A 15,444-nucleotide genomic window follows, 5' to 3' on the forward strand; every position below is an offset into this window, starting at 1 on the left:
GTTGTTTCAGGACATCTTTTGTGAGTACGGAGGCAGTCTTTCCAGAAATAAAAGAATGACTTCTTTATTTCAATGTACCACCTTCTCTACAGACATATATGATTAAGTCACACAGCTGATCTCTGTATGAAGCATCTGGAGTGCTATCAAAAAGATTTCCAAGGTACTTTGGGGTTTTTTAATATCTGCCGCTACTAAAGCATATCACTGATGTCATGTTTTACTTTGATTCTTTAGTTTTAAAACAATTATCAAGTAAAAAAAAGAATAAATTTCAACTCTAAAGGTATTAAAATTAGTAAAATATTTCATATATGAATCCAAATATGCACTTACCAAGCAAAATATTGCATATTAACACATCACAGTTAACACTTTTCTCTATTTCAAGTTTTTTAAAATAATGACTTAAGTTTTTTAGAGCAGCTTAGGGTTCATAGCAAAAGCGAGCGGAAGGTACAAAGATTACCCCCTGACCCTACACATGAATATCCACCCCCATCATCCACATCCCCTGACCCTACACGTGAATATCCACCCCCATCATCCACATCCCCTGACCCTACACGTGAATATCCACCCCCATCATCCACATCCCCTGACCCTACACGTGAATATCCACCCCCATCATCCACATCCCCTGACCCTACACGTGAATATCCACCCCCATCATCCACATCCCCTGACCCTACACGTGAATATCCACCCCCATCATCCACATCCCCTGACCCTACACGTGAATATCCACCCCCATCATCCACATCCCCTGACCCTACACGTGAATATCCACCCCCATCATCCACATCCCCTGACCCTACACGTGAATATCCACCCCCATCATCCACATCCCCTGACCCTACACGTGAATATCCACCCCCATCATCCACATCCCCTGACCCTACACATGAATATCCACCCCCATCATCAACACCTCCCACCACAGTGGTACATTTGTTACAATCGATGAACCTATATTGACACCTCATAACCACCCTAAGTCCATAGTTTACCTTAGGGTTCGCTCACAGTGTTGCACGTTCTATGAGTCTGGACAAATGTATAATAGCATGTATCCATCATTATGGTATTAGAGTAGCTTCACTGTCCTAAAAATCCTCCGTGCTCTGCCTACTCATCACTCCCTCCTCCTCCCGACCCTTGGCAACTACTGATCTTTTAAATGTCTCCGTAGTTTTGTCTTTTCCAGAATATCACATACTTGGAATCATTTACATATTGGCTTCTTTCACTTAGTGATATGCATTTAAGGTTCCTCCATGTCTCTTCATGGCTTGATAGCTCATTTCTTTGCAGCGCTGAGTAATAGTCTATTGTCTGGATAGACCACAGGTTATTTATTACTTTGTCTACTTAAGGACACATTGGTTGCTTCCAAGTTTTGGCAATTAGAAATAAAGCTGCGGGCTTCCCTGGTGGCGCAGTGATTGAGAATCTGCCTGCCAGTGCAGGGGACACGGGTTCGAGCCTTGGTCTGGGAGGATCCCACATGCCGCAGAGCAACTAACTAGGCCCATGATCCACAACTACTGAGCCTGTGCATCTGGAGCCTGTGCTCCGCAACAAGAGAGGCCGCGATAGTGAGAGGCCCGCGCACCGCGATGAAGAGTGGCCCCCGCTCGCCGCAACTAGAGAAAGCCCTCGCACAGAAATGAAGACCCAACACAGCCAAAAATAAATAAATAAATAAATATTTAAAAAGGAAAAAACGTATTTGTACAATATCAAGTCAATAAAAATTGCTTATATACTTTATTAAAAAAAAGAAATAAAGCTGCTATAAACATTTATGTGCAAGTTTTTGTGTGGACATAAGTTTCCAACTTCTTTGGGTAAGTACTGAGCAGCTTGATTGCTGGATCATATGGTAAGAGTATGTTTAGTTTTGTAAGAAACTACTAAACTATCTTCCGAAGTGACTGACTGTACCATTGTACACGCCCACCAGCAATGAATGAGAGCTGCTGTTGCTCCACATCCTCACCAGCATTTGGAATTGTCAGTGTTCCAAAGTCTGTCCATTCTTTTTTTTTTTTTTTTGAGGGGTGGGGGTACTCGGGCCTCTCACCACTGCGGCCTCTCCCGCCGCGGAGCACAGGCTCCAGACGCGCAGGCTCAGTGGCCATGGCCCACGGGCCCAGCCGCTCCGCGGCATGTGGGATCCTCCCGGACCGGGGCACGAACCCGCGTCCCCTGCATCAGCAGGCGGACCCTCAACCACTGAGCCACCAGGGAAGCCCCTGTCCATTCTTATAGATGGTAGTGTTATCTCATTGTTGTTTCAATTTGTATTTCCCTGACGACATACGATGCGGAGTATCTTTTCACATGCTTATTTGCTATCTGTATCTCTTCTTTGGTAAGATGTCTGTTAAATGTTTGACCCATTTTTTAATTGGGTTATCTGTTTTCTTATTGTTGAGTTTAAAAGTTCTTTACGTATTTTGTTTAAGAGATGTGTCTCTTGCAAATATTTTCTCCCATCCGTGACTTGTCTTCTCATTCTCTTAACATTGTCGTTGGCAAAGCAGAAGTTTTTAACTTTAATAAAATCCAGCTTATCAATTATTTCTTTCCATTTTAAATTTTAAACATAAAAATAAGAACTCCAAGAGGTCACAATGAAGTAACTCATGTTGAGTTTCTTCTTTTTTATAACTACTGTGCTACTGTTTCTAATCTACTTTTAAATGCAAGAATATGTAATAAGACAGGGACTAGGGACATGAACTATGCCCAAAACAAGTTTAAACAATTCCAAACTGTTATGAACATACTTTCAAAATGACTGTATGAAGCTAAGTCCCCATGAGCCTGGGGACAACCATATAAAAGTTCTCCAAATTCACTTCCATGTAGAATATAATATTTATTAGAGGGTTAATAATAAAAATATGCTACGTTGAAGCCTACATATATGGTATTAAAACTCAAGTACAATTGCACACATGGGTAAAACGGACCAACAAAAGATGTTGGGAGGAGGAATATTTTATCACTGACGTTGCACAGAATTGCCAGAACATACTACTAATAAAAAACAGGCCACCTGTAGTCTACACACAATGCAACCACTTGCTACCTATACCCAGTGCTAACTGCTCTCATAGCCCACTCTGGGTAAGCCACTGTCTGTAGCCATTCTGGAAATGTTTAACTTTGACAGGGAGAAAGATAAAAGAAAGGTGTACTGAGTTGAACAGTGTTTCCTCAAAACACATGTCATTCAGAAACTCAGAATGTGACCTTATTTGGAAATACGGTCTTTGCACATGCAGTTAAGTTAAAATGAGGTCATACCAAATTAGGGTGGGCCCTAATCCAGTGGCTAGTTATCTTATAAGAAAAGCAGAGGGACTTCCCTGGTGGTTCAGTGGTTAAGAATCTGCCTGCCAATGCAGGGGACACGGTGCAATCGCTGGTCCGGGAAGATCCCACATGCCACGGAGTAACTAAGCCCATGAGCCACAACTACTGAGCCTGCGCTCTAGAGCCTGCAAGTCACAACTACTGAAGCCCGCGTGCCTAGAGCCTGTGCTCCGCAACAAGAGAAGCCACCGTAGTGAGAAGCCCGCGCACTACAACGAAGAGTAGCCCCCACTCGCCGCAACTAGAGAAAAGCCCGCGCTCAGCAGCGAAGACCCAATGCAGCCAAATATAAATAAATTACATTAAATTATCGAAAAAAAGGAATGATTGATTTATTGATCTGAAGGGGTGATAATGAGATACAGCTAATTGAGAAAAAAGAAAGAAAAGAAAAGCAGAGACACACACAGGGAAAAGGCCATATGATGACAGAGGCAGAGATTGGAGTGACGCATCCACAAGCCAAGAAATGCCAAGGACTAGCAGTAACTACCAGAAGCTAGAGGAGACAAGGAAGGATCCTTCCCTGAAAACTTCAGAAGGAACATGGCCTGACCAAAACCTTGATTTTGGACTTCCAGCCTTCAAAATTGTGAGAAAATAAATTATTTTTATCTTAAGCTACTCTATTTGTTATGGCTGTCCTAGGAAACCTGGGAAATACAGAAGGAAACACACTTCACAATCTCTGTGGACCCTCAGTATTGATCAAAAGTACAGAAGTGCTCAGAAATACACCTTGATTATTCTGAATTCCATATTTTTTGGCTGTGTGCTTTTAAGGTCTTTAGAGAGCCAAGAGTAGCACTTTGAAAGAGGAAGTGGCACTGGGACCTCCTTCTGCCCTGTGCATATTGCAAAGATGAAACTGGGAACTCAAGAAACAAAGAACAAAGTGAAATTTTTAAAAAACAAAACAGTAAAGGAAATCTCCATTATTTTTCTAATTGTAACAGCTAGGGGCAATCTTTTACCTCTTCTGGCTTGGGAACTGTGCAATATAATTTCTGATTGTGGAATACATATGATTACATTTTTTTCTTTCCCTACAGTAATTTAATTGGAGAATCTTGATGCCAGGTCAAATATAAACAGCAACTACCTTCTCTTGCTTTCAGCAAAAAGATTTACCTTATATAGGGAATACTTGGAAGAGTCTTACAAAGTAAGTTGTGCTAAAGTGAAATATCAACTAAGTGATTTCCTAGTTTTCCAGAAAGGTAAACCATAACAGTCATTCCAAAATATTTATTATGCCTTTAACACACATACTACCTAGGCAATTCAATACAATCAATTAGTAGAATACAAATATTCAATTAGAGCAGAAAATGGTAAAAACAGTCATGGGGAAGATTTTCTTTTTTATTCCATTTACCCAGAGCAGCCTCTCCCACTACCATTTATACACAAAACTTTCTTTTTTGTTAAAAAATCAAGTTGTTTTCCTAAATTGATAAAGCCAACTCTCCCAGACTCACATTCTAAGGTCCCTCTTGAAATGACTTGCTTGACAGACTTTATAATATCTCAACATTTTAAAATTTATTTATCTATGTATCTATCTATCTATCTATTTATTTATTTTTCAGTATGCGGGCCTCTCACTGTTGTGGCCTCTCCCCTTGCGGAGCACAGGCTCCGGACACGCAGGCTCAGCGGCCGTGGCTCACGGGCCCAGCCGCTCCGCGGCATGTGGGATCCTCCCGGACCGGGGCACGAACCCACGTCCCCTGCAGCGGCAGGTGGACTCCCAACCACTGCGCCACCAGGGAAGCTCCTGCTTTTATTTTCTAATTTATTTATTTTGGAAGTAATCATTAATTATCTCCCCTCATACTTAAACCATGTGCTTCAAAGTTACTCCTTTTAACAACACCAACAAAAATCTCAGTCATCAAGATATTCTTTTCCATCCAAAAGAAATAGAGTCAGCACTTTCCCTTCCCCACAGCACCTGCATTCTTTTTATGACCCAGTACATCTCTGCCTGCGTGGGCTGCAACCAAAACCTGTAACTTCCCCAGGGCGTTCCGTCGGAGATTGTGCTGTCGTCTTCTGACGTGCCCAGTAAACAAAAGATTAAAACGCATACGTCTAACGTTGATACAAGACAGGCAAGAAAGATATAAACCTAGCAATATGGATTTCAATGAGATACTTTAAAAATAGAACTATTTTTGCATAAAGCAAGCCCAGGATAACAATGAAACCATCAGGAAACATGAGAGGTAGAGAGCAGATAGGGAGAGGCCGGTGATGAGGGAAAAATTCCCCTGACACAGTACCGAGTGTTAGCGAACACGGGAGCGTGCAGAGTAAAGGTGAAATACAAACACTTTGGAAAACAATTTAGCATTCTCTGTAAAAGCTGAACCCGTGCCTACCCTATGATCCAGCAATCCCACTCCAGCAGGAATGCTGTTTGGGGGCATATGTGCTCCGAGTGTCATACGATAAAGTTCATAGCAGCATTATGCAGGAAAGCCAAAACTGGAAACTACCCAAATTCAACAGCAGAATGTGTAATACAATGAAATAGTACAAAGCAATGTAAGTAAACAAACTACAGCTACACACCACAACATATCTAAATGTCACAAATATAATGTTGAGCCAAATTAGCCAGTCATAAAAGAATATAAGCTATGTGGTTCTATGTACATAAAATTTAAAAACAGGCAAAAATAAAGTATAGTGTTATAAGTCAGGACAGTGGATCTTCGGGAAGGAAAGGGGGCAGTGATTGGGGAAGCTCGCAAAGGGTGGGGAAGCTCTGAGGCGCTAGTAATGCCCCTGCTTCTGGATCAGGATGACAGTCACATGGGTGTTCATTTTCGGATCATTCGTTAAGTGTTCCATTTACGTTCTGGTTTTTTCCTCTTGTGTGTTATACTACACAATAAATCAAAAATTAAAAAAAATCCCAGTCTGACACGTTCCCACCAAATAAAGGCTGGGAAGAAATCAAACTGAGAGATTCCTGCCAGGAAACAGATAATGACGGCACATAGCAGTCGAATTTCTTGCTTGCTGAAACACTGGCAGGTCTGAAAACATTAAGAAATTCGGGACTGCCAAGAAACTGAATTCCCTGGAAGAACTACCCTGGATGGAAACAAAGGTGAATTAGGTATCAGCTCTCTTACCAAATTTGGCAATAACCTACAATTTTAATCTAAATTTCAAAAGCAAACATTGATTCCTGAAACTTGCAAAACAGCTCAAATTTTTAAAGCATCCTGGTTTCCTCTTTTGAGCAATCATGGAAGTGTAGGGAGGCACAAGAGATCATTCAATCCAACCTCTACCATCCCAGTCAAGTGGACAAATAGACAAACACTCTTTAGAGTTCCCACTGCAAATGAATTCTGAGATGTTCCTCAGTTACCTGTTCTAGAATAAACAACCTTGACTAGGGCATAGTCTCTCCTGAGAGTAACCTTGATCTTATATGCTCCACTTCAAGCTCTCATCCTGCCCCACACCTAAATGAAAAAAATACCATAGGGCTTCCCTGGTGGCGCAGTGGTTGAGAGTCCGCCTGCCGATGCAGGGGACACGGGTTTGTGCCCCGGTCCGGGAGGATCCCACATGCCACAGAGCGGCTGGGCCCGTGAGCCATGGCCGTTGAGCCTGCGGGCCCGGAGCCTGTGCTCCACATGGGAGAGGCCACAACAGTGAGAGGCCCGTGTACCGCAAAAAAAAATAATAATAAAAAAAAAAATAAATAACAAACTAAAGAATCAGCTCGCCTTCAAGTTAAATTATCTTATTCCTTTATCCTTTAATCACCTTCACAGCTCTCTTCTGAACCTTCTAAGGAGCCAAAGAGAAAACTGATTAAAGTGTTATTTAACAGGCTAAATAAAATAGTACCTTAAGACTCCTACATGAACAGAATTATTGTTCAGATAACATTTTTGAAATAAGATAATTTCAAAAACCATAGCAGAGAAAGATACTTAGTTTCGGACCCAAGCCTTACCTCACACTTTAAAGTACTGCTCAAATACGAGGATTTAATTAGCATGTGTACAAGCAGGGTAGGCAGAAGGCTCAGAAAACAATTTCAAACCTACCACACACCTGTAACAGCTTGCAAAACACCACCAAACTAGCTTAAAATGACACAATCAGAAATCAATAGTTCTTTGTAAGTGAAGATATTCTGACTCTCAGATAAAGAGATGCACAGTTTTCAACCTCAGTTGGGCCCTAGGTGCTACCTCACAATCCGATTGTGGTGGCTGAGCCCTCTCCAGCCCTTTCTCAAGTCGTCACCTTCCTCAAGTGTCTAACTTGGCCCCCGTTACTCTCAGCAGACAACGTTACATCCCAGATCCCAGGAGAGAAAAGCACTGTCTGACCAGAATTCCCCAAACTTTCTTTCTCAGGTTCACTTTTCCCCTTTAAACTACACTGAAAGAGAGTTTGAAATCCCCACAGAAAGAAAATACACCTCAAGGGGTCCTAGACATCTTCCAAAGTACCTCCATCCTTAAGCTCCGTTTTTTTTCTCTCTATATGTTATTTTATCTTTTACCCCTATGACAACAAAACCAGAGCCCTCATCCCCAAGTGAATCCACCCACCAGTGCACTGATGCCATCCTCCCTACCTTATCCTACACACCTTGCCCTCTCTCAACTATCTCTAGTTGAGATGGAGATACTATCAGTCTTTCCCTCTCTCCTGGCCCCTTCCCATCAGGATTTTTTTGCTTTTTATTCCCTTAATGGTGTCCTTTTTTATGTTGAAACAATTTCAAACTCACAGAAAAGTTGCAATGATAGTACAAAGAACTCCTAAACACCCTTCACCCAGAGACCCCATTCAACTTTTGTCAGTTGCCTCAATGACACCTTTCATAGCAAAAAAGATCAGGCACTGCACCCAGCTGTTACATCTCTCTAGTCTCTTTCAATGTGGAAGAGTTCCTCAGTCTTTCCTTGACATTTTTGAGGATTACAGTAGATTGAAGTAGATTTGAAGATCTGTGCTAACGGAGCTCAATTTGGGATAGTCCAGTGCTTTCTCATGATTTAGATCCTGGTTATCTGCTTTGACAGGACTATCAAGGAAGTGATGCTATATTCTTCTTCTTGCAGCTTGTCAGGGGGCACCGCCACTTAATCAAGATGGTACCTGCTAGGTTCCTCCACTATATTTTTTTCTCCATTATAACTAATAAATACGTTGTTAAAAGGTGCTTTGAGGCTATATAAAGATCCCATATTTCATGCTGCTATACCCTCTAGTTTAGCATCTATTCCTATTTCTTTTTTTTTTTTTTTTTTTTTTTTTTTTTGCGGTATGTGGGCCTCGCGCTGTTGTGGCCCCTCCCATTGTGGAGCACAGGCTCCGGACACACAGGCTCAACGGCCATGGCTCATGGGCCCAGCCACTCCGCGGCATGTGGGATACTCCCGGACCGGGGCACGAACCCGCGTCCCCTGCATCGGCAGGCAGGCCCTCAATCACTGCGCCACCAGGGAAGCCCCCATTCCTATTTCTTGCCTGAATTATTTATAACTATGTTAGTTATCAAATAATTATTATTCAGTTCTATAATCCCTTCTACATTTATTAACTAGTTGGCATTCCATTTTAAGGAATAACTTTCCTTTCTCTCATTTATTGAATGATCTTAAATAATACTTATGCGCGTATTTATTTGTATCAGTGTGCACTCAAGGTTTTTTATTATGTTCAATGGGTTATAATATTTTACTACCACTCATTATTTTCAAGCTCAAATTCTCTCAGATTTGGCCAGTGGGAGCACATTAAACTGACCTCTGTGTCCTTTTTACCTGTTCCATCATTCTTTTTTGAAGATTTTTTTTGTGTGGACCATTTTTTTAAAGTCTTTATTGAATTTGTTACAATACTGCTTCTGTTTTATGTTTTGGTTTTTTGGCCATGAGGCATATGGGAATCTCAGCTCCCCGACCAGGGATCGAACCCACACCCCCTGCATTGGAAGGTGAAGTCTTAACCACTGGACCACCAGGGAAGTCCCTGTCCCATCATTCTTGAGTACCTTCTAACTTTCGAGTGCAGCAAGCTATTCTAGGCTTCAGCCTCCAAATCAGTCATTTCTCCCTGATTCCTTTTAGTAGAGTATTATTTAAAAACCAAGATTTGGAGACTAGCTCCATTCACTGTTAATAGAGTGCCGCTGTTCCCAGGACCTCCGAGAAGGCCTGGAAAGAGCTAGGAAATGTGTGTGTGTGTGTGTGTGTGTGTATGTGTGTGTCTATAAACACATACATGCATTTACATCTATATTTATTTCTATATCTATCTACATATACTGAAAGTCACAAGTCCACACTATCAGTTGCAATTCCAATCCATTCCAGCTTTTCCCCTCTATACATATACTACCTTTCTCCATCCATGAAAAACCTGGCTCTCTAAAATATATACACTTATTTGCACAGTATGTAGTCAACCTTCTGACCCCAACTGGCCATCATCACCACCTGGCTCCAGCGTGGTTCCCATGAAACATGTTTAAAGCACTGCCAGTACTCACTGTCTCTACTTTCCCCGCTTCAGTCATTCTCTGACCACTGCAATCGGATTTCCATTCTGGTCGAAGTCACCAGTCATCTCCTTATTGCCAAATCTGAAGGATCTTTCTCACTCCTTTTCTCACCTGAGCTCCCTACAGCATTTGACACTCTCTGAACATTCTCCACTTCTTAAAATACTCTCTTCCTCTGTGAGTCCCCACTCTAACTGGTTTTCCTTGTACCTCCTTGGCCATTCCTTCTTGGATCCCTCTGTGGCTTTCTCTTCTCCTCCCATGCTTAATTATTACAATTCCCAGGGGTTCTGTTCTAGCTCTCCTGTTCATGCAATGCCTGAGGTAGCTCATCCCCTTCCATGGCTACAATTATCTATATTCTGTTGACTTACACATGTATATCTTTAACCCAGATCTAATTCTTAAACTCCAGACCCATATAATGAAATGTTCATCAAATATTATTTTGAGGCTATCTCTCAGTCACTCACACAAAACACGTCTAACACAGAAATAATTTTCATCCTATCTCATCCCCCAAACCTGCTCTTCTTTATGAGTACTTCAACACAAAGAACAGAATTGCCACTTGTTCAGTGGCCCAAACCAGCAAATTAAGAATCATTTCTAACTCATCCTTCCCCCCTATCCCTATGCATCATCAAGACTGGTGGTTTTACCTCCAAAATTTCTCTCAAATCTATCTCCTCAGCAATTCCACAGACCAAGCAATCATCATCTTGTGCCTAAATTACCACCATAGTCTTCTGACTGGCCTCCCACTCCTGTCATTCTTCCAATCTGATCTACACAGTCTTTGTAGAATATGATCAGTGCTCTCTCCTTAAAACCCTTCAAAGAATCCCCGCTGTCCTCAGGACAGTCTAGTTCCTTCACATGGCTTACTAGGCTCTGTGGGATCTTGCCCTAGCCTACCTTTACAACATCCCGGTTCTACTTCAAACTCAAACACAGCCACACTGAAATTTCTTTCACCTCTACTAACACACAAGACTCCTCTGAGTCCCTGGGCCTGACATACTATTGTCCCTCTGCCTCTTTGCTACACTTCATGGTCAAATTCTACTTAACCCCCAGGAGACAGCTATCACCTTCTCTGGGAATCTTCCCCGGATGCCCCTGCTCCGTGCTCACACAGTGCTCTATATTTCTCTAGAGTGCTTATCACACTTCATTGCAATTGCCTATTTAATTGTTTAATTTCCCAGCTGAATTATTAATTTTACTAAGATCTCAGAAAGAAATGGACAGGGTGTCTTATTCACTGCTCTATTACCAGAGCCTAACAAAATGGTGGAAACGCTAGTAGATGCTCCCTAAGTATTTAGTGAATGAATGAGCTTTAAAAATAACAAACTCTACAACAGCCACAGCCAAAGGGTGCATTTCACAGACATGCATTAACACAAGGAGTGGAGCAATACATCTTCCTTCACTCCTGTTGCTGATCAATTCCAAGAGTGGCATCTTTATATGTAATAAACAATAATGCAACCATATTAGCCTGAATTGAAACAGAATTGTTTTCCACAAACAACACAGAAGTTCCTCTTCTTTCTCTTTGATAAGTTGGAATGACTCATTCTTTTTCACCCTTTCATGAAGATGACTCACAAGAAACTTAACGTGTGAGAGAGCACACGTCTTCTGCCAAGAGAGTTAGAATGAGAGGGAAAGTCTTAGCTCTTTAAACAGCTCTAGGACATTCTCCCTGTATACACTATGGACACACATACACTCACAGTGCCTCAGAAAATATAGAGCATAATTAAACAAAGGAAAAACAGAAAATGAGTTTCTGAAGGGTAGAGCTCCAAACTGAGCATGGTGTCTAGCCCACAGAAGAGGTAATACCAAATGGAAGTTGACAACAGAGTACAACCACAGCCAATTGCAAACACCAAAGGTTGATGTAAGGGGAAAGAAGAAATCTCTGAAAGGGATTAATATTGCTTCTACTTACTATACACTATCATAAGCCAGGTTCAAGTTACCTCATCTTTACTGTCCCATTATACATACACAGAAATGGCCTTTGAAGGACTAAGTAAGCAGCCAAACTGCAGTTCTTTCCAGTCCTTAGTGCTGTATCCCAAACTCGGCAGGACCTAGTCATTTCTTTAGACTAAAGTCAAATTGTGCCCTTCAGTATCCTCTAACTGAGGTTACCATAAGGCTTGTTCATAGATTTAGAGGCAAAACAGATGGTTATATCTTCAGGGGGAAACATTTTTATTGTATTTTGTTTTAAATATCAGTTCCTGGTAGATTTGGGGTAGGGGGGGATTGGTCCTTCTCTAAAGGTACTTTGAGAGCATTAAAGGACAGAGGCTATTTTTCTCCACTGTTTTCTCTAGACAGCTCCAATTCCAACCGTGAACTCAATTTTAGAATGTTTAAAGTAGCATAAAGATGCAGTTTTATGTATAGTGACTTAGAAGTTCTCATTCCAAAAGCAGAACTGAAGTATATTGATTGGAGGAGGGGTCCTGAAGCTCACCTATCATTTTGCCTTTCAGAATCAAAGAGGTTTGAGGACACGAAGCACAGTGTGAGAGGGAGAACTGATGAAACTATGTTTGATGGTCAGAACTTTAATCCGTTTCTGCCACTAGACTCCCTGAATGATAACAACTAGTCTTATACTCCCCAGACAAGAGATTGGAGAATGTCCTCACTGGCAAGGCTAAACACACACACACACACACACTCACACAGAGAAGATCTATAGCTACAGATATGTGGGCATCACATTATAAAGCTGGATTTCCACCTGAATACTGAACACTGAGGCTCATACAGGGCTTCTCATCTGCATTTTTGTGCTTAATCTTCAGAATGAATTGACACCAAGAATAACTGACATTCCAGGAAAGTCTCTAATGTAAAAGACAGATACTGAAACAAGTAGAAGAATAAAGGAATGTGGAAAACAAAAACAATGCAAAGAAAACTTTAAAACTACTTAGAATATTAGTTAAAATTCTAAGAAAAATGAGAGACATTATAACCATGAAATACAAATAGGATGCAATTTTTTAAATAAAATAACAAAAAACTTTAAAAAAAGTTTTAAGTGATAACAAAAGTATATCTAATTTAAAAATGTAAGATAAAATCAAGTAAATCTCCCAGAATATAGAATAAGAAGACAAGATGGGATATAAAAGGGAAATCTAAGAATATTTCGCAGTCTAGGAGGTCCAATCTGATTAATAGTTGTACCAGAAAAATAGAACAAAAATAATGAATGAAAAATGATAAACAATATAATACAAGAAAATTTCCAGATTGAGTTTCTAGATTAGAAGAGTCCACAAGATGACTATCACAACAACAACAAAAATCTACTCATTTTCAAATTTTCAAATATTAGATTATCAAAGATAGTGAAATCCTAAAAGCTTCCAGAAGCAAACACAAACAGGTCTATACAAGAAAACAGAAATTAGAATGTAATTACATTTTATCTACAACACATTCTCAGGAATCTACTGGAGAAAGTGTTTCACCAAAAGTAGAGAGTCAAAAAGAGACAGAGAAACATGGGTCCAAAGAAACGGGATTCCATATTTAATCCATGAGAAAGATGAAGGAAATACCTAGAACTCCTAGAAGACAGATGATGGGAATTCCTAGAATGATAATAAAAGGAAGTTTCAGGACAAAAGTTAAGTAGAAGGTCTAGAGAGTAACCAAGCAAGATCAGGGAGATGAGAAAATGGCTCTAGGAGAGAGAGTTTCAAAAAATAACAAAAATTAAAGGAAAAATAATAGTAATAATAAACAGTGGACAGATTACCAGGTGAGTGTGATTAAATTTAAAAGGTATGTTAGAGAGTTTGTATATGATTTAGAGGAAGTAAAAGGGAAAACAAAGCAACCGGAACCATGAGGCAATTATTAACTCTGAGGAAAACAGAAAGTTGCACAAGAAAGAAAATATAATTTTAGGACACCATGTGGTTCAGCTTTGAATAGTATTTTCATAATATAATAATATAAAAACTGAATATTGAATTAACAAAAAATGGCCATATGACTACATTGGGAGGGTAGAGGGAGGCAAAATGTATACATTGGGGGCCAAGCAGGAGTCATCAGAGAGAATCATGTAGGTTTCTCATCCTCTAGGTCTGAAGTCAGTAGATAATATATAAAATTATATTATTAGAAAAATTAGAAAACACTAGTAGAAGTATGTTATTTGGAGAAATGAAGGTAATCAGCAGAACATATAAGTAAAAGTTTAAAATTATTGATTCTGAGGAGTAGGAAATAGGAACAGAAAGGGCTAGATGGACAAGGAATTCTATTTTCCATATGAACCTTGTAGTAATATTTGAGTTGTAAAATTATATATATAACTATTAGTTTGATACAAAGGACAATTTAAAACACAGTAGGAGAATATTTATAAATAAAATAATGTGCAGAGTCTGGTCCATTAAAAAATATAAATATACACATACCAGAAGCTTTTGAATGCATATAACTATTACTACTAATTATCTCTGAGTGGTGGGGTTGCAGAAGTTTTGTTGGTTTCTTCTTTTCCTACAAAGATCTGTATTGCTATTTTAACAAGAAATATACTTTTTTTCACAAAATATCTTAAAGTATTTGCTTACCTTAGCTGATTTTTCAAAACGTAAGCCTCCATCCAGCTTGAAAAGAACTGTCATGTTGTACCCAGTCTGGTTTCCATGTCCATGAGGCCACCAAGTTTCTATAGGAACACTCTTTAAAAAAATAATACATCAATCTAAGTAATCTGTAGCATATTTTCAGCAAAATAATATAGTAATTCAGAGCATCCCATCAATTTCTCATAGATAAGCACAGAGCAATATAAATCTCCCTCCTTGTATTATGCCAAATTATACCAATCCATAGATAATATTTAAAAATCAACATGCTAGGAGTTTAGCATGGATTAATATACCAGAAGGGAAGGGAAAGAACAAATAACATGGGCATTCAGAAAAACAGCTCTTCCCATTGCAACAGTCAGCTAACATTTATTCTACATTCTTAACATTTAGAATCGGACTTTGAGGTTAACTCTTCTTTCAAGCCCAGAACTAGAAAAGTGTTTTGAGTTCTTACTTTATCTGAACAGTTACTGAATGCTGATTTGCTCTATCCTTTTCAGCTCACAACTGTCAATTAGAGGAATAAGAAAAGGAAAAAGAAAAGGTAAAATCCAGTCCACTTCTACTTACGAAAGATCATAAGTTTAGAGTTAGAATTCTGTATGTAGAATAAGTACCAATATTCAAAATAGTTTACAAATACCAAAAATAATCACAGCTTTTAAGTGTGATGCTTAGAATGTATTTTGGATTTAGGATACTCCAAATACTGCAGAAAAATTAAAATATAACACACCTGACTTTTTGAGAGGAGAGGATGCCAAATTAATCACGTAACCTCCGTTTTCTTAATCTTAAAATTTGGGAAAATCATTCCTTAGCTTGCACACACACAAAATATAT

General features: G+C 39.7%; 1 protein-coding gene across 1 annotated transcript in view; it reads right to left on the bottom strand.

Moving 5' to 3' along the window:
* The window catches only part of MANBA (mannosidase beta), a 136,938-nt gene that overhangs the window by 95,628 nt on the left and 25,866 nt on the right, over nt 1-15,444 (bottom strand). Inside the window, exon 7 of the mRNA XM_081252712.1 lies at nt 14,578-14,688. Within this exon, the coding sequence (XP_081108838.1) occupies nt 14,578-14,688 (111 nt within the window). The remainder of the gene's footprint in view (nt 1-14,577; nt 14,689-15,444) is intronic.

The sequence above is a fragment of the Mesoplodon bidens genome (assembly GCF_964165515.1).
Source record: "Mesoplodon bidens genome assembly, chromosome: 1".
NCBI classification, from domain to species: Eukaryota; Metazoa; Chordata; class Mammalia; order Artiodactyla; family Ziphiidae; genus Mesoplodon; species Mesoplodon bidens.